The sequence below is a fragment of the Gallinula chloropus genome, assembly GCF_964237585.1.
Source record: "Gallinula chloropus genome assembly, chromosome: 2".
NCBI lineage: Eukaryota > Metazoa > Chordata > Aves > Gruiformes > Rallidae > Gallinula > Gallinula chloropus.
Window position 1 is genome coordinate 91308289 of NC_140086.1, and position 23151 is coordinate 91331439.

General features: G+C 40.3%; 1 protein-coding gene across 2 annotated transcripts in view; it reads right to left on the reverse strand.

Moving 5' to 3' along the window:
• Positions 1-23151, reverse strand: part of LYRM4 (LYR motif containing 4) — a 90130-nt gene that overhangs the window by 49470 nt on the left and 17509 nt on the right. For both annotated transcript variants that reach the window (XR_014618179.1, XM_084280387.1), the window contains exon 2: positions 21697-21817. Coding sequence is in view for 1 of the 2 variants with exons in the window: in XM_084280387.1 (XP_084136513.1) it covers positions 21697-21817 (121 nt within the window). In the remaining variant the exon portion in view is untranslated. The remainder of the gene's footprint in view (positions 1-21696; positions 21818-23151) is intronic.

Below are 23151 nucleotides of genomic sequence, written 5' to 3' on the forward strand. Positions count from 1 at the left end.
GAAAACCAAAATTTCTGTCTCCATATTCACCCCCCCCCCCCCCCCCCAAATGTTAATGTCAGTGCGTTTACATAACTATTACATCCATACCTAGCATTGAGATATCCCATATCCTATGCTGTGTAGCTTGATCTAACTGTGGAATTGGAGCTATTTGCAAATGTGGCAGGGATTTAAAATGTTATATCTGGGTTAATAAGGGTTAAATATATGTAATTTAACAGATCTAAAAGCAGACTGATTCACAAAGGCTATTACAATTTGCACTGTTCTTCACAAGCTTCAGGCCAGTAACAATTCATACACATAAACTGACAAGAATTGGCAACAATTCCAGGTTTTGGTTTTTCTGCTTTACCAAAATCCTTCAAAGAAACTTACCACTCCTACACAGCTGAGATCTACAGAAGTAGTAAGGGAAAGGCTCTCTCAACCATAGGAACTTTTCTCTAAGTAACTCAAGCCAGGTTATTAGTGCTTCCCTAAGGGCTATCAGATTTTTCACTCATGTTTCTACAGTTAATACGCAACGTATTATAAATCAAACCTGGATTTTTTGAAGACTTGTGTCTCTACAATTGAACGCCAAATTTGGAAAACAAATTCCAGATCCTACCACCATATAATTTAGATTCTGATCTTTTCAAAGCACAGCGTAGCTACTAATTATAGTAGGAACACACACACAAATGCTTCATTATTTAATTTAGAAAGCAACAATGTGACCATGTCTCACAATGATTCAGAGCAATGTTAACCCAACTCAGAAACTACAAGCTCAAACCAGTCTTTGGAACCAAGGTTTTTGAAGTGTTCCAGGTCAGTAACATCATTTCATCCCAGGACCTTTCTGCTTTGAAACAGCTGTGTTGGACTTCTGGTGCTGGAAATTAGCTCCCTTTGGAAGCAGCAGGAAATGTAAATTAAATTACACATTTCACAAGTAAAAAGCAATAAGCAGCTATTGATTAGGAGTAATCTCCCTCCATATGCCTGCAAGTTAGCTAGGAGAAACTCTACACACTGCAGAAATGATGGGTTTTATCGCTGAAGTTCATCCAGTGTGCTGGCACTACAGCATGCATTCTTCCAGCATCCTATGATGCATAGCTGAGAGGAGATCAAGGGCAATTAAAAAAAAATTAAACATATAAGCAATAAGAAAGTGGATGAAATGTAATGACTGAAGTTCATCATCTGTTTTTTAATTACTGAAGCAGACTTAGCAGAGGTACACAAGTAACACTATGTAACATCAGAACTGCCTGCAGGCTGTGGGGCAGCCCTCATCTGTCCTGGCTTATGGCTAGGATAATTTTCACCGGATGTTGGGAGGGGATACAGCCAGGACAGGTGAATCAAACTAGCCAAAGGGTTATTCCATACCATGTGACTTCATGCCAGCATAGAAGTGGGCTAGTTGAGGAGCAGCAGAGGCTCTGGGATGGGTCTGAGCACCTGATCATTGGATCGCATCATCAGGAGAGAAACTGCATTGTATATCACCCATTTTGTATATTTTAAGTCCTGTTGTTGTTGTTTCCTTCTCACTGTGCTGTCCCAGCAAACTGCTCTTATCCCAACCCTCACATCTGCTTTTGTCTCTCTGTTCTCCTCCCCATCCTGCCAAGGGTTGTGAGTGGCTGTTTGGCGCTCAGCTGCAGCTGGGCTACATCATGACAGGCTGTTTTGGTGCCCAACATGGGATTTGATGAGTTGACATAATGACAGATCTGACTCGATCTGTGTTAAAGTTGTTATAAGGATTTATTTTATAAACAGTCTCTGGTCACAGTGCTGTTTTGTTTGTTCACATGCCTGTCGCAATGTAAACACTCACTTGCTGCATGTAAACCCTGTGGTGCTGCTTACGATGTTTGAGGGGTGTGTGTGTGTGTCAGTATTCTCATTTTGTCATACTGTGTGATATTAGCCTGTGATATAACATCACTAGTCATGATATTAAGGTGGTATTTGTATGGGGCCTTGCTGTCATGTCCATACCTTGGACAGCATCTCTCAGAAGATGAGGGGGATACTTTCTCCTGCTCTTTTACCTCTCCTTCTTCCTTCAGGCTGGTTACAGCATCTCTTGAGAATTCTGAATACCCATGGAACGTTCAAGCCATCATGCTAATTGCTATGTCTCCTGAATGTGTTTCAAGTCCCATTTAGGGTTACAGAAAGTTTCTTTAAGAAGACCACAGAGAGATCTGCTTCAAGCCTGAACAGTCACAGCAGCACAGCATGTGAGACAATATGGACAACCATCTAGAGAACTTCTCACCTCCAATGGTTTGGAACTTCAGTCCTACTGTAGCTATTCCAAAAAGGCACAACTTACTATATTGTGCTGGGCCCTGGCCACTACCTACCAAACACTGCCGATAGCAGGCAGTACTATCAGGGGGAGGAGAGGGAAAACAGGCCATCAGGCACTATGGCTGAACAAAAAACCCTCAACCTGTGCCACTATCAGTCACCCCTGTACAGAAGAAATATACAAAAAAAAAAAATCAGTTCTCTTACTAAGGGATGACAAAAAGCCAGGATGATCACCAGGATGATTAGAAGCAAGAGGCAGAACCAGAGGTTCTGACTCTATCCCTGCCCAAATGTGCTGCGAGATACATGAAAAAAATTCGGCCACCATGCAGGCAAGAACATTGTTACCTGGCTGAGGAACTGGTGGCTGGGGAAGCCAAGCAGCTGGGATCCCTGTCTAGGAAAGGAGCACTGACAAGGAGACTGGAAAAAACCCCCACAAGCCAACTGCCTCTGAAAACAACTTTTGTCAGGCATGAGGGAATGGTATCCCTCCAGTGAAGATGATCTATGTCATCCAAGCAAGTGGACCACCATAGGGTGAGGTATCCAATATCTGAGGGAATTAGCTGTATGAGGAATGGTTTATTATGACCCAGACAACATGCAGTTACCCACAGATTCTGATGAAGTCCAATGTACCCAATCCATGCAGTAGAAGTTTGTATGGAGCACACCATCATTGTACTCCAACTCACTGGCAGTGATGGACTCGAAAGATGAGTTCTCAATGGTGAATGAAATGGATGACTCACCGTAGCAATATGAAGAAAGCCTCTCTCTTCCTCCTTCATCTCAGCTGTGGAGCAACTATCCCACAAGGTCAAGCAACTTGAAGAGAATTTGTCCTATTTCCCACCTGTATGGAACACTATCTCAGCTGTTAGGAGTAGGTTTTCCTCAAGTGAGAGGATATAGAGGGTACATGAGAGGCACCCTGTGGTTTGAACTATGTGACCATGGAGAGAACACGAGGATAGAGAACATCCCTTGATCCCAGAAGCATGATTATGTGAGTTACAAAGAAGAAAAAAAAAAAAAAATCACAAATGTGGATTCTTCTAGGAAAAACAGTTTCAGTTTCCAGCTGGTAGTTCCCCAGAGTGGAAGGTCTGATCCTACTTAGAATGAGTAGCATATACAATGAGCAGGGTTAGTGGGACCCTGCCTCCAACCAGGGGAGAGGGGGACACCAGGTTTACTGGATTGCGTGGATCTGATGACCTGGCCTGTCAGACTGACAGGAGTACAAGGCTCTAGTGGATACCAGGGCACAAGTGTACCCTAATGCCATCAAGCCTCATGAAGGGACAGAACACATCTGTATTTCTGGAGCGACATAAGATGCCAAGAGCTAACTGTACTGGAAGCAGAGTTGTCTCTGAACTGGCAAGGAGTGGCAGAAGTACTCTACTGCGACTGGCCCAGACATTCTCTGCATTCTCAGCACAGTCTACCTCCAGAGAGCATATTTCAAAGACCCAAAATGGTACTTGCTGGTGGGCTTTTGGCATAGCTGCCTTGGAGTCAGAGGAAATTAAACAGCTGTCTATTTTACCCAGTCTCTTGGAGAACTCCTCTCCTTGAGGTCTGCTCAGTGTTGAGTAACAGCAGCACCAATCACTATCACAATAGTGCACCAGCAACAACGTCACACTGAGACTCCCTGATTCCATCCATACGCTGATCTGCCAACTGGACAGTCAGGGAGCGATCAGCAGAACCCACTCCCCCTTTAACAGTCCCACATGGCCAGTGCAAAAGTCTAACAGAGAGTGGAGGCTGACAGTAGACTACTGTGGCCTGGATGAAGCCATGCCACCCATGAATGCTGCTGTGCTGGACACGCTGGAACTTCAGTAGAAACTAGATCAAAGGCACCCAAGTAATACACCACAACTGATACTGCAAATGTGTTTTTCTTAATACCTTTGGCAGCTGAGTCCAGACCACAGTTTGTTTTCACATGGAGGGGTGTGGATCCAGTGCACCTGGAATTGACTGTCCCAGGGGTGGAACACAGCCCCCCCATTTGCCATGGACTGATTCAGAGTGCACTGGAACAGAGTAAAGCTCCAGAGCATCTGCAATACAGCAGAAGCTTCGTGTACATCTAGTGCAGCTCATGCAGAGTTGATATTGGAGCTGCACTGAGTCTCTCAGTCAGAGGGAACTGGATGGAGAACCATGATCATAGCACTCTGCATCTGCATTTATTTACTGTACTGGTCTACTCTGACGACACCAGTAACAGACCCACCAGTAGCACACCAAGCATAAATCTGCATTCACACAAGAAACAGCACATCAACAAGGCTGTTCTGAAAGTCATGTTGCAAAAGAAGATGTGGTGTTAATCCACAAGGGCACAACCCCAAATACACATTCCTCACTACTGAGCTGCAATTTGTCATTTTAAATTTTTTTTTCAATAAAACATTGGACACTGGGCATTCAGTGTCTCTCCCCACACACTTAAGAGAACCTTCTTTAGCTGCACATCTGCCTAGACCCTAACTCTGAAAACACCATGCCAAACACGAACTAAGCATCGCTCAGGAATATCAACTGTTAAGAACTTAGTGGCTGAATCTAATACATAAAGGTTGGATGAGAATTAAGGAAAGGAAATGCAAGTCCCCCAATTATTCTGCAATAAGATAGGCTTTGCTTTTACTCCTTTTGTTGAAGGGACTCAGGAAAGCATTACCACAAAACATGCTAAAATGAGAAGCAAATGACATTTAAAACAGCTTCACTTCCTTCTTAGGGTAGACCTGAGAGCAAGGGGAGCAAGCATGTAGGAAGTATGCTTGAAGAAAGGAATAAAAGCACAGTAGCTGGCACTTCTCTGCAATAATATTATCAGCCTGCTGAGAGCAATTACAATAGCACAGACAGCACTTGCTTTATTGTGACCTTATTGAATTAAATCTAAGGAAAAAAACTCTGAGATTCAGCAGGGAATTTATTAGAAAATTTTAATGCCAACTTAAATTTGATCCAAAAGCCTCAATATTAAAGGTCATATCCATTACTATACAGTAGGAAACCTTGGATCTCTCTGTTCCTATGTTCCACCCTTTCTCAGTTTTGTTTTCTTTTGTAAGAGTAGGTCAGAGTCTCCTTCTCTCAGTTTTGCAGCACTCTGTATTAGAGGTACAAGGCTGCTATTTACATTTTGAAAAGCCTTAGCTAGCAAGCCAAATAAAGAACTCCAATCTTACTTCAAATGAAAAGCTGAAAATGAAAACCAAAATCAAGCAGCACTGACAAAAATTTTACCACCTTATGTGGATATACAAAAAAAATATAACCTTATCTACACTGAATTACCTGCCACTGCTTCCAGCTGAACTGTGGCCATGACAGTGGGGTCATGCATGAACTGACTACAGACTTGCACAGAATGGTAAAAGCTGTGTAGTGTTTTTAATAAACAAATTCTTAACTCTAAATGACCTCAAACCTTTGAAACTGGAACTACCATCGCTGAAGTCTGGTCAGCTGAGCTTCAAAGACTGTATTTCAGCAAGCACAACGGTGCCAATGGTTACTGGGTACTTCAAGACCCATCATTTCCCTACCCAGAGCTTTCAGCTTTACAACACCAAGATACACACACTGGGAAAAACACAAAGTACACTGTGGAGCTCATGAATTACTCCCTGAAGCAAGTATTCCCAACAGTTTTTCAGGATAGCTATGTGAAATTAGCTGAAGACTCAGGAAAGAAAGAGAAACAGAGATGGCCTGTACTTTACCAAAAGATGAAAGAGACTACAAGTCCTACTTTTACACGGTATTGATGTTTTCCAAGTACGAAGCTGTATTAGAAGGGAAACGCCCATGTTCTCAAATGCTTATGTAACTTGGGAGCTTACATTCTAGTGATTTCCAGAGTACCTTGAGCTCTTAAGCACCCATATGAGTCAGCATAAATGTGTGAACATAACACTGGAGCCTTGCTATCAATCTGCTCAGGTACCCTGAGCAGAAGAGCCATCCTGTCTTTTCAGCTGATGAGAATACACATCATGGATATCCATTACATACCTTACTTTCACAGTAGCTTCAGTATTCACCGCTTGTAGGATGTCTGAGGAAAGGGAGAAGGTTAAAAAGACAAATTCCCTGCACCAGACTCACTTAGGTTTCAAAATACATCCAATTTGATGACCTGGTACCAGCATTTTCAGTCTACCCAAAAGTAGTGGAAAACCCGGCAACTGAACTAGTTTAACCTTCTGATCAGGCTATGCTGGTATTAAATGTGTCCTTGAAGGACAGTGCATGAAAACAACCTTCTCTGAACTTAACTCACACAAGATTTTACATTCTTCATGCTAACAGTTAAACTACGTTTAGGTTCACATATGTCTCAGGTATCTTAGCAGGTTTGAATCCAAAAGGGCAAATACAATTTGAATGCCACTGAAAGGTCACCACTTCTTAAAAGCCATTCACACACTCATGTGCCCGCCCAAGTTAACCCTTCTAGCTCCGAACCTGCACAGCAGTGTCTGGGCTGGCATGCCCAATCAGATGCACCCCAGGATGCCTGTTTTTGTAACAAAACATAACTTATTCACACAAGCACCCTACTACAAAGCCCTCTACATGCAACATGAATGTACTTAATCTGCCATGCTATAGAAAGCGTTCATGGTTTTGTCCTCGAATTGCTTTACCCTTCATAAAGAGATTCATTGCACATTCTTGCTTTAATGCAATTTGATTTGGTAATCACTGTAATTTTGTTCCTTAGATAGCTGTGTCTTCTCAGTCTCCTCTTATTCAAAAAGGAGGGAGAGGCTTAATCTATTACTTTTAACCTTTGGAAGAAGTCAAAGTGGCTGCATGACTAAAACCAAAACATTTAATATTTTAATTTGCCTTTTCATATAAGAACTAGTCTTGATGTTAGAGTACAGTCATCTTAGTTAGGGGTTTGGGGTTTTGTTTGTTTGTGGGCTTTTTATATGAGTTTGAGTGATTTGTTGGGTTTTTTTTTTTGGACCTGGGCAACACTTGATTTCTTCAGGCAGTAGGATAGGAACTGCAGAAGCTTCAATCATGACACTGGGTAGGATGGCATCAGACTTTATAGTTGTATTTAACTCACTTGTTTGCCAGCTGGTTTTCTTTCATATAAATTCGAAGTAGTGAAATAAAAACTCTCAATCTATTAACAATAGCTTTCAACTATCTTACTTGAACTACAAAGACATATGTTATTTTAGAGCACTAAGCTAGAGCACTTTGTGAGGATAGAGCTGAATGGAGGGAAAGAAAGGCAAGAGGAACACTGAATGTACAGGTCTGATCTTGAATTGCTCCAGTGGCAGAAAACTTGTGCTACCTGCATCAAGATTAGGACGTTTAAATTAGTCCTTTAGGTTCCTTGGACTGAGACCCTGGTAAATTTTTTACTCACCCCTTGATAAAGGGGGTTTGTTATCATCAGGTATATAAAAAAATATTCTTTTCCTACTGTTTCAACTGATTAAACAATGTTAGTCAGTTATTCTCCAGCTCTTTCAACTTCTTGCCTATCATTCTTTCCCTAAATAAGCATTTACTTTTCTGATCTAATTTTTAATTTAATCAAAGACTGTATCTCTAATTCTATACAAAATGCCATTAATTTTACTATTTAATTCTAGAGCATTTCAGATAAGAACTAGTTTAGTAAAAAAGTAGCACTGTAAAATTAGTTCCTGCACAGTAAGATATTAAAATAATGTTGAAGTCAAATATGACATAAAAACATCAATGACTTGCCTGAATTTTTGTATGTATATACAAATGTACTTGAAAAATTGCAGTTCACCTTTAGGATGTCAATTAAAAGGACAAGTAAAATCATAAAACCCACAAATAGCTGCTTCCCTATTACTCTTTTCCTATCCTAGTGCTCACACTGGCTCTCAACTAGAAAATAACAAGCATTAACTATTAAGTCTTTCTTCACTGTTCATTAGGTAAGGCTTTTAATTCTTATACAGTCTTCAGTGTAGCCCATAAAACATGGTGAGACTGGCAGAAACAATGTGCTCAGCATTCTAGGCAGATTTTCTTCTCCAGTCTATCACTACTTGGATGTAAGGGGGACGGAGAAGAGAGCAAGATGAGTGAGGAGGGGATACCTACTGAGACAGCAAGACTGGGAATACGATACTTTAATTCCTGCTGCAAGCATATTTTGGGAACCTATGCAAATATTTTAGTTCCCTACGCAACAAAGACTTTAAATATATGCTTAAATTTTTGGAATTTTGTGGAAGTTGCTTCTGTTTCCACCTCCAGGTCTTAAGGACAGGCACGTGGCAAAACGTACAGTTAAAATCAGGGTGCCTTCATCTCCCAGCACTCACTGCTACTTCTGTAAAGGAGCAATAGTACTAGTCATTCTCTCTGCCCTCTGCTTTGCTTGTACAGCTGAGAGAACAGTCCCAGCCCTGGCAAGTCCCTTGGGATGGCACAACAAATCTATGTGTACTGTCATACTCGAGAAATTATTAGTAATAAAACTAGCACTTCGAAAAGACTTACTTCCTTTTTTTATCCATAAAGCATACCATGCATGTGGTAAGGGTATTTTACTGTCAATGGGTTAGTTCTTCAGTATTATTTTGCAGCACGACTTTGCATACAGATTTTTTCTCCTCTTCCCCCTTGAGCATACATACAAATCATTTAAAAGCAATTTACAACATGTCAAATTGCTTAAGGAGACCCTTAAAAATCTAATGTATGAAGTTAACCATTGGCAAGATTTATTATTGAAGTTCCACTGTTATAACTTGACAATTAAGAAACGCTGATAAATGTAAACACATTATTGATGTCAATTAAAAAGCACAAGATTGATTAACCTCCCAGAGGTATACTGGCATGATCAGTTAGAGAGTAATCACCCCCAATAAGTATTCACTACTGACAAATGTGCATAGAAATCAGACTGCTGTGAGACAAAAAGTATTTTCAGTTAAAATTAAGATCATTTGAACACATAACCAAAGCATTGGGTCAACAACAAAAATCAACAGAACTACAAACAAGATCTGTATTAATGTGAAAGGCTAAGTGATTAGGTCACATAATGATCTCATTAACAATACACTCAGATGCAAATATGGTTAAAAATTACCAAAGCAATTCCTCAGCAGGTGAATGATGCTCACAGAAGAAAGACTACGAGCATATTATTTAGCCACTATACTGCAATATTCATAACTGCCCTGGGGAGGGACAAGACCTTGTTAACTGGATAAACAGCAGATCTCTGTTTCAAAGTACACACTTCTGTACATTCTACAGGTGACCAAATTATAAAGGTGAACTTGAAACTCTGCTTAGTAACGGTTCATGTCTGGCAAAGCAGCCAGCCTGGGAAGGACGTTCAGACAGTCCATACCTCAAAGGGGGGAAGCATACTTTTGACATACTCCAGAGAGAATACCAACAGGAATCAGTCAATTTGTGATTTAAGTATGACTGGAAGAGTTTGGGCTTCTTTTTTCTTCTTCTTTTTACTTGCTTTCAGAATTAATGTACTGGCATAATGCCTGTCACCAAGATGAAGGGCACTGCAGCTATAGCTTTCAACAGCCAAAAAAAAAAAAAGCCAATCCAGGCTCACCTCAGAAAGTACAGAGCTAAAGACAGCAGCAATGCACCAGTACCAAGGAGACTGCGTAAACACTAATTAAACTTCTCTCTAAACTCTCATCTAGAAAACAGTTTTCCCTGCTTAAACTTCCAAGGGCTGGATCAGACATGCTGATACTGGAGTCTAGCAACTCCCTTCCCTAAAGCTTCGCCTTCTTCACAACCTCATGGATCAAACACATTTCCCTCAAATACAAGCAGCTTCCTAGAGGCACCTGACAGAATCCAAATTACTGCAAAAAAAGAGAAAATTGAAACATAGCACATCAATGCTAAAGCTTCTTTGTTTGAAAGAGCTTTATGTGAAGGCCACACATGTCTGTTGTCAAAATAAAACTAGACCACTGTCAGTGGGTTAGTGGCTGCAGACTAAGCCAAACAGTGTTAGTGACAAGGACTGTCACCTAGTGACTCTGTTCGGTGCTATGCTAAACTACAGGGGGGTATTCAATGGTACCCAGGAGTGGACTCACAGGAGATGACAACACATGCAGACACATCTGAAGAAAAAAAAAGCCTCTTTCAAGGTCCTCTGTAAATAATATTTTTTTCAGATACATTTAAGTGACTGTTAACATTGGTGGGGTTTATAAACAGGTTTCATTTTGATAAGCAATTTTAAAATAAGAAAATTACTGGCACCTTTACAGTTGGGATAACACAAGAGTTTTAGTGACTGAACCAACAAAAGAAGCATGAAGATAATAAGGTGGGAAAATAAAAAGCACTCATGAAGCAAATAGGAGAAACAGAGCTCTTTGAAGGCCTTATGCTGAAGATGAAGATGAGAAAAAAACCTCTTTAGACTTGACTGTGGAAACAAACAAACAAAAGGCATCTGATTTAAAGTGTCAGGGGAAGATTTTACACACTGCTTTTTCAATATGCTGAGTTGAGAAGCATGACCACCTGAAAGGCCAGAAAGGGATGCACGTGCATAAAGAGGAGCCAAAGTGCCTCCTCTTTCCCTTCATTTGCTGTAAAGGGAAAAAACTGTAATGCTGAGAGACTGATGACTGAGCATGGGGGGGCTGGGGGGAAGAGAAGTAATTAAAAAAAAATAAATTGTGCCACAGCTACTGGAATAGGTGACTTGTCAGACAGTGAGGGTATCAACACCAACATCATCATCCTGAATTACGTACTGCAGTTCAAGGGCAGCAGAACAGAGTCCTGGGGATCTGGGGCACCAGGCAAATGTGTGAGAACTCCTCCTGGAGAGAAGTGTGACTGCTGATCTGCAGTGCCATTGAACCTGTACTGCTTACTGAAAGGGGACAGTGTCAAGAACAGGAAGGAAAGTTTTCTCCACAAATAAAACAACAGATTAAAAAACCCAACAAACAAACTGTGGTTGTAACAACAGCTCTGTGATCTCTCACCTTCTTCAGAAGTCCTTAAAAAAGCAACCCCTTTCCTCCCCTCAAGGTCTAGGTGTACTCAAAACTGGTTTACTCCAGGATAAAACCAGGGATGCTCTGGAGCGATCTATGTTCTAACATGAACGTAAATTACCATACGTATGCAAGGCTTTTATAAGGTTATACTTTTCACAAATAACACAGGAAACTGCCATACTTCTCTTTCCTCTTCAGCAAAAAAAAAAAAGAGATCCTCCACACATCTGTGGGGCAGCAGATACCACACAGCAAGACAGACAGTTGCTCAAAGGTTAATACACTTATATGTGAGAAATTCAATCTTCAGACCCACAACAAACCAGACTTGCAGACATCAACTCAAGCTCACAGATTAGAAATGCGGCAGAAGCAGTCTGAGCTGTGATCAAAACTACTGCTTTCTACCTTCCCTCTCTTGGCAATATTTTATATTTATACCAGGACACACATACACTTGCTGTTACTCACCTGATGTGGAAGACATTCCCTTGAAATTTTGTTGCAACGGCCACCCCTGTATGAACTGTTCTCATTTATACACCAGGCAGAAGCCCCTGAGACACCAAACACAGGAAAGGCAGAAAGCACAAGGGGACAAGTGGCAGATGATCACATTTCCCCTAAAATGTGATCTTCCCTTGCCTCTGGAGCTTTCTTCAGCACAGACTGCTTCAATCAGTGCTGCTAACCATTTCAAGGAGCTACTAACCAGCCAGGATGCTGAAACTCACTGTTTTCCATTTGGAAGTTTATACCTAACGTTTACTCGATCGGATGCGACACACTGCCACGCCAAATTGCTCACTAGAAAATATGTCCTTCTCCTGTCCTTCAGACAGCCCTCCTCTGTGCATAATATAGGATGCTCAGAGCTCTGAGAGCATTATGTAACTACTACTTGTTTATGATAAGGTCCCAACCTCACCGGATTAGCCATTAAATACATGCAACAAAAATAATGACAACTATTTATGACAGATAATTAGAGTATTTTAAAAGCAGCTGCCAACACTCAGTAGTCTCTATGTTTTGGATTGGTTTGTGGTTTTTTTTGTTTTTTCTAGGAAAGGTTGCTGCCTACATCAAATGCTGTGTTTTACACTAAGGCTCTTAGACCAGAAAGACAAAGCCTCATTATACCTCTGAATTGCCCATGCTTGTAGCCTAAAGGTTACTTTCAATCCAGGGTCCACTTTGGTATTTCATACTGCAGGCAGAACCTGCCACATGTAATTTAGTCAGCATGGCAAACAGCAGCAAATCACTTGTGAAAATGCAATCTTGCTCTCCATCAGGGGAGTTAAAACAAAAAGCTAAGGAGTAACACCACCCTGGTGACTCCCGCAGGTGTAACCTGGAGAGCCATGACACCTGAAGACAGGTGAAATGTCTGTTTTACTTCCTGTGCATTCAGACACTAGAAATTAAGCTGCCAGGACAGCTCTGGGCTTTTGGCATCTGTTAACAGTCTTGCATATCTCCACAGCGATCCTACATGCCAAGATGAAAATCTATTTGAAAAGGCTGGCCAAAGCGGTCCTCACTGCTCACACGTCCTGCAAAGGGCCAAGTTCTGACTTACCTGGGTTTCTGTTCCATTTTATCAAACCTTTTTCAAAGTCACTCCTATTACAATTGTTTCATTGTGTCCGTGTCTCCCAGCCCCTGACTGCACATCAAGCGTATTTATGCTCATACTGGAATATAGCTCTGAATTTCATGTCTCCCAATTTCAATTTCAAGCTTTCTCTTGTTCACTAAATGACAGGTATCCATCATATGCTATACCTTGCTCCACCTTCATCTATGTCTCTCTCTCCAAACAAAGAGCTCGGAAACCCCACATACCTTAAGGATTTCTCTTGCTTTGTTAATCAATTTCTTCCTTGTAGGCTACTGTTATAAAATAATATACAAGTGCATAATTCTTGGGTTATGTTTTCAGATCCCATGAAAAGTGCCATCTGAACATAATAAACAGGATTTAAATGATCTTCAGGAAAAAATACCTTAAAATATCACCCCAAAGAGCTTTGTAAATTTAAAAGAACAAAACAAAACCACAGAAAAATCCAAACCGAAGTCAGCTGATTTCAGTTCAGTGTTTAGCTTTGCCACAGGCTTAAAGCATAATTTACATAAACATATGTAGAGAACTGATCAAGTAAGAACTGATGATCTGCTGAAGCAATGAAAAACCAAATACCTGTACTGCAAGAGGCCAGGAGCAAGAGGCTCATACCAAACATGTGCTAAATTCTAGATGCTACTACAAGTGTTTAGAAGTGCATAGGTGTTTGATTACCTTCAAGAACTGGTCATATGCAGCAACTTGATAAAATTGTTTTAATAGGATCTTTGTCCACTGTTTGATCTTGCCGTTCCCCTCCTGCTCTTCTGTGAAGGAGGCATTTGAAAACTCCTTCCCTGTATCTACACTTGCTTCAAAGTGTAGATGAAGTGTACATAAAGACTTTAACAAAGTAAATGGCTGGACAGAGAGGAATAGTTCTCTCTGTGCATTATGTTGGCTCTCCTGGCTGGAATGTCTAGGTGTCAACTGTAATAGAAATATACAATACTAGTAAGAAAGCATCAAACTTTCAAGGACACTCCTCTTATCCATGAATTATAAGTCTAGAAATTTTTGTAGAAAACCAGGTATTAGCCGTTGTTAAAAAAAATAAATTCAAGGAGCTTCTCAAGAGAAGCAGTAAATTAATCTGTGATTTTAAAACTTCCTTGCGGTGACAAACTTGGTAAAAGGAAAACATATTAGAGCTCCAATGTAACTGTCTGCCAGCAGGAAAATGTGACTTGCCAATATCATATGCATTCCTAGGCAGTAGTGTGGCTGCTGTATCCTGTACCCAGGGTACTTAAAGAGCTTTTCCAGCTGTTCTTTCCTCTTGGCTTCAAAACTGCTGCTAGCAAAATCAAATACATTACACAGTATTTTACAACTTTCTTTTGCATTCATAAAAACTGGATTGAAATATTACTTGCAGCCTGAAACTGTACTAATAGGAATTTTCATGATGAACCTTCCCCTACTAAGGGCATCCAACCTACATTTCTTTGCAGTATAAACACAGGTTATCTCCAGATACACAGAGTATTTCTTGAAGTTTGAGAAGTTCCTTCAGACAGTCAATTCCAATGTCACTCACAACTGTGTAAGTTTGTACCAGTCCCCTGAATGCTCAACAATATGCTTTCAGTCCAGAAATTACATATACCTTGTACTCATTTACCTGCTATTGCTGCAAATCAACCACAGGATTACTATAACTACACTATACAAAATAGTGGGAGTATTTGCTGATAAAGCCACAAAGGATGAGCCCTAAAATCCAAAGCAGGTGCAGCAAACTAAGGTACTTTTCTACCTTTTGGTTTTTAGAGTAACTATAATGAAAATTGCTTGTCTCGCAAATATTTACTAAACATACTTAATATTTATACTATGTTAGTAGAAATATGCTTCCTTATGCTGTGGCTATATTATTACCATTTTATAGTAATATGAATGCTGCATTAGTACATTAATTCGGTATCATTTCCATTTCCACTCAACTGTTACCTGAATCTAAGATGAGATACTGCTAATAAATCATAGAATCATAGGGGTTGGAAGGGACCTCCAGAGATCATTGGGTCCAACCCCCCTGCCAAAGCAGCTCCCCAGCTCATATTGCACAGACAGGTGTCCAGACAGGTCTGGAATATCTCCAGAGATAGAGACTCCACCACCTCCCTGGGCAGCCTGTCCCAGGGCTCTGTCACCCTCACTGTGTAAAAGTTCTTCCGCATGTTGGTGCAGAACTTCCTGTGCTCCAACTTGCAGCCATTGCCCCTTGTCCTGTCCCCATAGACCACTGAACAGGGGCTGGCTGATTCCCCCTGCATCCCATACTTCAGATATTTATAAACATTAATAAGGTCCCCCCTTAGTCTTCTTTTCTCTAGGCTGAACAGTCCCAACTTACTCAGCCTTTCCTCACAGGGGAGATGTTCCAGGCCCTTAATCATCTTTGTAGCCCTTCTCTGGACTCTCTCCAGGAGATCCCTGTCCTTTTTATACCAAGGAGCCCAGAACTGGACACAATACTCCAGGTGGGGCCTGACCAGGGCAGAGTAGAGGGGGAGGATCACCTCCTTCAACCTGCTGGCCACACTCCTCCTGATGCACCCCAGGATCCCATTGGCTCTCTTAGCCACCAGGGCACACTGCTGGTTCATGGCCAACCTGTCATCAACCAGGACCCCCAGGTCCTTCTCCACAGAGCTCTTCTAGAGATGCCTCAAGAAGGTGCAGTACTTGGCTGCACACAGCTACACTGGCAACTCGCCTTGCTAAAAAAATTCCCAGATGAACTGTTCAATTGTGTGTATTTTACACAAATTTCAAAATAAGACCATACCACCCATTTTTACTAAAATTGGCAAATACAGAGAAACACAAGAATAAACACAAAATCACAACGTATGACCAGGCTTTTATCAAGCCGTAGTAATGAAGCATGTAATTAAAATAACCAAACAGGAGCTACAGTTACAATAATCAATGAATACAGCAGGGATTAGAATGTATTTACATTAGGCTTCCAACATGAAAAAGGCTGCAAGTACTCAATAGTTGCCATTATCTGTGGAACCTCTTTAATAGAGTTCTCATACTTCAAAACCAGGTTCCTGTAGAAGAACGATTCTTCAACACATCTGAAGGGAACAGTAAGAGAGGTCAAGCCTGAGGAATGAAAGTTCATCTATTCCCTTCAAAAACGCTGATGACCAGCCAGCTATATAGGAAGCAGATGTACACATCCTGTTGAACTGCTCACAATGTATCCCTTCTCTCTCTACTAATGGTTTGTGCAGACCCTGGTTCCCATCAGTTTGGATTGTTTAAAGGGACAAACAAACGCTGTGAAATATCAAAGCTGTTTTACTGAAGAGTACTGTAGTTGTGTGATGTCTAAATGAGTACATTCGAGATGAAAGCCTTCAGATCTGCCAGGAAAACCAAAATAATCCTTTTTAGCTGGTCAACAAGATTACTGGTGGTTTCTAGTTATGGACTAAAAGCGACAAGTGCTGTGAAGGAATACAGAAGAATGACATGTCCTATTAATTAAACCAGGGACTTAATCAGAGCATATGGGTCTAATACAACTTTTGAATTTCATTCTTATATTTTCAGTTCAAAACTCATGAGGCAGCACACCAAGAAGAAAACTACCTCAGAACACTCCGCATTATCATTTTTTTTCCGAAGTGGCTTCTATAAATCCTGAATCTCAGCAACAGCAGTAACATTTCCAGGCAAATTCTCCTACTGCTAACATACTCCAGTAGTGATGGAGACTCACAAATGAAGCTGAGGAATGGCTGTGAGGACAGTCCTCAAAAGGACCTCAAGATTTTTGAAAACTTTCTATTGCAAGCTTACTGGTGACAATGCATTTCTCACAACGCCCCTCTCTACAGGGAGGGCACCACAAAACCTGCTGCTTACACACTAAACACACAGGCACAAATCTTCACAAACAGTGTTAAGAGTTGTTCCTTCCTCTAGCCAAACTACTTTTAAATCGAAACCAGTAACAAGCAGAGGAGGACTAAGGCAGAGATTAATGTTCCTCCACGCTTTTCCGCTTTGTAAAGCTACTTTTATAACATCCAAGCAAATTGTACAGTGACTGACATGAACAAAATGACAGTAATCTGTCACTATTTCAGATTTCCCACTAGGCTGATCCAAATAGTTATTTATGAACCTTACACTTCAATGGTCACTTTGATGACTAAACCATAAATTAGAATATAAAGTGGATATAAATTTGATTTTAGAGTAACAGCAAATTGTCAGCAAAGTGGGATATTATTTAATTCCTATTGACATGCTGTGAAAAAGTCAGCAATACCAAGATGCACTACATCATAATAAACCCCAAACTTGGCAAAAAAAAAAAAAGTATGCTAGATCTCATGTTTGCCTCGGTGCTTTTGCATTTAAAAAGAAAAGCACTTTATATTATGCTTGGTTAGTTTTAAGTATAAAATCTTAATAATGTCAGATGACTTCATTAGTTTGATCTTCAATTAAACAGGGAGCAAGAATGATTTTTTTTCCTCACAGAGCATGATTAAATTTGACAGGAAGTAAATATTAATATGAATATAGTTGCTAAGGTTTTTAATAGTCCTGATGAAAAGTTTAAGACTGTGTTGCTATTTTTTCTCAATGCTTATTTCTTGCTTTACAGCTGAAAGTAAATTGACACTGAAACTTCATAGAAATTCTGCAAAGAACAGATTTCATTTTTTTTAGATTTGGGGTTTTTTTGGGGGGGGGTGTATGGGTGTGAATGACTCAAAAAAATCTTCTTACCCAACCATTAAATCTTCCAGTAACTCATGTCAAAAAAACCTCTCAATAAACTAATTTTGGTTTATCAGATTATTTTCCATTTTAAAGTTCCATTGCCTATTAAATTCCTGTGTGTGTTAATGCCTGTTACTCCCACAGACATCTAGGATAAACATGTGCACCTTTCCAAAATTGAACGCAGCGTGATTATACTTTGGCTGGAAGACTCCCAGTAGTGTGACATATAGGAGATAATTCAACTTACGTTTCACTGGTTTAGCAGTATTAAAAATTGCAAGTTCTGTTAGACTCCTAAATATTCCTCGCTCTTCAAATATATTTTTCCTGAAATGCTTACATGGAGTGATACCAAAAAATGTGATCCAATTTAGAACTTCTTTAGCTTTGGCAGATTGGTTTCAGGTGTAGGAGAAACCCCTTAAACTGAGGTTTGAAATAAGTAAAACCCTGCAGATTCAGCAATAACTGAGGCAATTCTGCACTACTGCGGTGTGTCCCAGCAACAAAGATACCCTCCAAGTAACAAACACATAACAAACATAGGTACTTAACGTGTAATGTAGTGTTTGACAACAGTTTAACTGTAGTATATTTAAGCTATTTGTATTAAATGCCAGCTCTCTATGCTAGCGAAACTAAAACATACACAGAGAGATTTTGAATATTCTGAAAATTCAACTGGTGCTATTCCAGGTACCTAGAACCTGACCTGTCCTTTTTGCTTCTGAACATCTTCCCAGCTCAAAAATACACACCTGCTTATAAAACATTTTAAAGCAAGATTTATGAATGATGTGTTAAAGCAACATGTGTCTCTCAGTGACTTCTCTCAGTCTCAAGTTGGGAAAGATTTCATTTAAAGTTTCTTTGCGATTACTACAAAGTAGCAACATGGAAAAAAACCCAAACCCTAGCAGATTAAAATTGTTCTGCTGATGTAATGAAAGAATCCATACTAAAAGAAAATAACAAATCTTGCCTGACCTTTTATTGATGTCATCATCTTGAATGAAGAATTATATGCACATTTTTTACCAGTGCAAAATACAGGCCAGTATATGAAACAGTTACCTATTGCTCAGGTACAGGCTTGTTAGAGATACTGGTGTACCTACAGGTACAGGTATGTGCTTATGTGTGATCAGAACGTTCGCTACCATCGTTTCCTTAAACCCAAATACTCCTTCAGAAGGGACAGCAGTTGAGCATACCGGTCAGATTAACCGAGCACGCCTGTTCCTCCTAGTCTTTCCAATGCAGCTGAAACACTTACCAGATGCTGAAGGACACTGTTCAGGCTAAAAGAAAAACTTCCTAAAAGGTGCAACACAAGACTCTAGAAGGAAGAGTCCATCCATCAAGAGTTTGTTTTAGAGAAACTGTGCATTTTTACAGGGTCTACAGTAACAAGGAAATCTGGACAGAGTTTTATTTTAAAATCTGCACCAGACCTAGTATGGCTCAGATAAGCCAGCAGAACCCTGTTTTGTCAAAAGGAAAGCTGGAAAGCTTTGATTTTAGCAAGACTAACCCACCACCTGACTTAAAACCGGTGTTTGTTCTTTAGGCTCATGGAATCAGAAAAGCCAAGTCCTACCCACATCAAGTCAGGGTACCCCAACATTAAAGTACTATAAATCAGCATCCCAGATAGATGTCTATAAAGCAGTAAGAAAACTTCCCACCTATTTCAAGTGCTTTGATACCTTGAAATCCAACTCTTTCCAGAAAAAGGAAGTACTTAAGAGTTGCATCAAGTAGATCTTAGTTAAAATATTTTAAAACAAAAATAAAATTTCTAACAGTTCAGCCATCCATTTCACAGCAAAACAGTTACCGTGGTAGCCTCACTAATGTTATCCTGATTTATCAAATATATAATGTTTAGATTCTCTCTTATAACCATCACAGAGCATTTTCTGACATGCTTACAGGAATTTATCTTAACCACAGTGTCAAAGAAATCTTTTGTAGCATTTTATTATGGGAGATCCCTTATCCACATATTGTTATTTCTTTCATGCAGATTTTTCTTAGTGACAGAATTTGACCCTGTGCGTTCCTATTTTTTGCCACCCACCATGAGGAACACACTCCTCCTGAACTTTGGTCCAGGCAGATACTGAGCAAGTAGACCTAACTAAAGTTAATCCTACTGTGTGAAGAACTATCAGGGAGAACTCAGTACCAAACCCCCAGAAGAACAGTTCGGCTTGAGACTGGGTAAGTAAAGAGGCTGAAACTGCATTTACAGAGCAGAAAATCTGATGGCACATCAACCAGTATCTGCAACCATCAGGGCCCAGTTGAGCTCTCCCCATGAAGCAGCTATAGCTGCATTGCTGATGTCTCCTCTTGAGTAGAGATACCTCTCAAGGTTACCCCTTGAGATCCCTTACCAACCCACTGACATCTGGCATCAGGTAAGTTACGCTTTTGCATGCATGTAACATTTCAGATGTGTATATTAAGCTTAAGCAGTAACCTTTGTATCCCATGCTAACTTTGAGTGTAGTAGAGTATTGACTGCCAATCCATCTGTACTTATTAAATACTTTCCACACCTAAATTCACTGATAAGAACTCAGATTAACTACTAGCTTCAGAGTGATTTCTGACACTTCTCCTGCAACACCCAACTTCACTATCTTCTCCAGCCTCTAATACTTCCCTGGAGAATACCGAATGTTAAGGCTCTCCAAGACATAACCTGAAAAAGAAGAGCTGAAAATGCTAATCACCACCTACAGATATGAGGAAAAAACACCCAACATTTAAATAAAACTGTGTGGAATCAATCAAATCTGAATTACTTCTTTGAGAAACACTTTTAAAATACAAAAATAGTAGGGTTTGGTTTTTTAAAAACAGATAAGAAATCTATGGTAGCACAAAACACCACCTGTTCCTGGGAAAAGTTCCAAAGAAATAGTTTACCTTGCACCAAAATAGTCACACTTAATTGCCAAATCAAAGGGCCCACCTTCTACTGAAATAAGAATCCAACTCGTTGGCCTGCTGGTTGTTAAATACTCATGTTAAAACAGATCATGGAGGAAGAGGTGCACATATTTGCTATTTAGTCAAAGTACTAGTGAGCTCTCACTGGTGTCAGTAAGTGCAGATTTTGTAAGGAGGGACAGGATAAGCATTGCAAGTGCCCTTAGCGAGCGCAGGTGTTAAAGCTTCCTTTCTTCAAGTTTTCAGTGGTCACTGTAGACAGACAGTTACAAGAAACAATAAAATACTTTAAGTTCAACAAAGTATAACTGACTTCTAAATAATCTGGTACCCAGTGGAAGGAAGAGATGCCATAAATGCTACTCAAACCCAGAGTAAAATACCGCCAGCAACTCAACTTTTTTCAAAGAAAAGTCTATTGCCCAGCTTGAACATATTTAGCCAGTGTTCGCTTGATTCACTTTAGGATTTTCTGTTTTCACTCCTGTTCTAACATTGCATCTTTAGGTGAGGAAAAACACACAGAAAGCAGAACTATTTGAAATGCCACTGTCACTCTCCTAAACCTATGATGGAAGGAAGAAAGTGTGAGGAAAGGAATCTAATATACGAGATACAGGAACTATTCAAAGGAAATTTGGGGCATAACAGAGAAGCAGAGTGAAAAGACAGTAGAAGAAACAGCAGAAGAGGTAATGGAAGAGCATATAAACTTTTGGCAGCAAGGCCTGTGTGGGTTAACGGAACAGAAATCCTTAAATCCCCTACTGCAACCATCACAGATAAACGGATGTTTCCCACTTTCTAAAACTCAGACATCGAAAAGCTACTGTTCATCCAGAGGTGTTCTGAGCAAGGATCTCTTTTTTTCATCTGTAGTGACACAAGACAGTTAACTGAGGAACATACAACTCTTAGATAAAATGAGAGAAATAAACATACCTGCCGATGAATAACCTCTAGGTTTTCTTTGGCTTTATTCACTAGTTCCTCTATTTTTTCAGAATCCTTTATATTCTTGTTTTCTCTGAAGGCATCTCTTATCCTTCTGATGGCATACATTCTAAACACAAACAAGAAGGAGACATATATCCATAGATGTGCCACGTTTTATGACATATCAACATTCTTTAAAACATGCTGATTTTTAAAAATAAGTATATACACACACACATCTTGTCAAGTTTTATACATATACCCATTTATTCAGGGTCTTGTCTTGCCCGAATCAAAACAGTGACCAGATTCTTTTTTTTTTATTTTTAAGTGGTTTTACTGGAAGACAGTGTAGAAAAGAAATTAATATTTCACGTATCAGTCCAGTTCTTATTACTTGTTATTGCTGTAAACATACTGTTGAGTGCCTGGCATGGGTACTACAAAGCTTAAGAATGTAACAAAATGCCTAAGAACCAAAAAACCCCCCCAAGGTACTTTGAATCACTGTGACTATTCATATTCTGCACACCCTAAAGGTCATTGAGCTAACCACTAAATACATTGCATGTTATTACTCTTTGAGAGACTTTGTAATCTAGCAGTCAAAGGCAGACTGATAGACCAACCACTACAAAAAGCCTCCCCTTTCCTCTCCTGAGAGCGCAGTATTTCATCCCTCAGTCCAACACCTCCTCATCCCTTTCCCCGCTAAGCAGCAGTAACAGGACCTGACCTCTGCAAGTGGGAAGAGGTTATGATTTCTGCTTTCAGAGAGAAAGGCCCAAAGCTGCAGCTATCTCAATCTCTCCCCTTTCTTTTCAACCCAGTAACAAAACTTTACGCAGTCTGTAGTGTACTACTCAGTAAAAAAATAAGGCAAATTTCAATATTAAAATAAAATTTTCAGACGGAGCAGTAGATACTTTCATTACACGTGTGGCTGGGAAGGGAAGAAGAAAGGGCAGTAAACTGATCCTGCTCAGCTATCTTGATAATGTCCTACTTCCCTACCACTACATCACATTGGTATCAATTTTACTACAGAAAATAAAACCTCAAGTGTGGCAGGAATGGGGGGGAAAAAGGCTGCTGCACCACAAACGGCGTAACATTTCAACAGCCGATCATTGATTTCATTGATCTTGTATGAAGAGTGAAACATGAGACATGCAACTGCCTGAAACACAGTCACAAGAAACCTCTAAATAGTGTTGAAAAATAAACATTGTGCAGGAGGAGGCTGAGGAGGGGAGAGGAAGAAGGGGAGAGATGAACAGCCAGCAGCACTCCGTACCGTTAGATGGAGCCAGCCAGCCCCTAACGCAGCCCCTGCCAGCCAAGCAGCGTATTTTCCTCTCCCAGCTCATAAACATTCCGTTTCAGTCGCGGAACCCGGGTGGCTGTGGAGTGCCACCCTGCCGCCGCGCGCTGGCAGATGGCGCCTGGTTTTAATTAGGG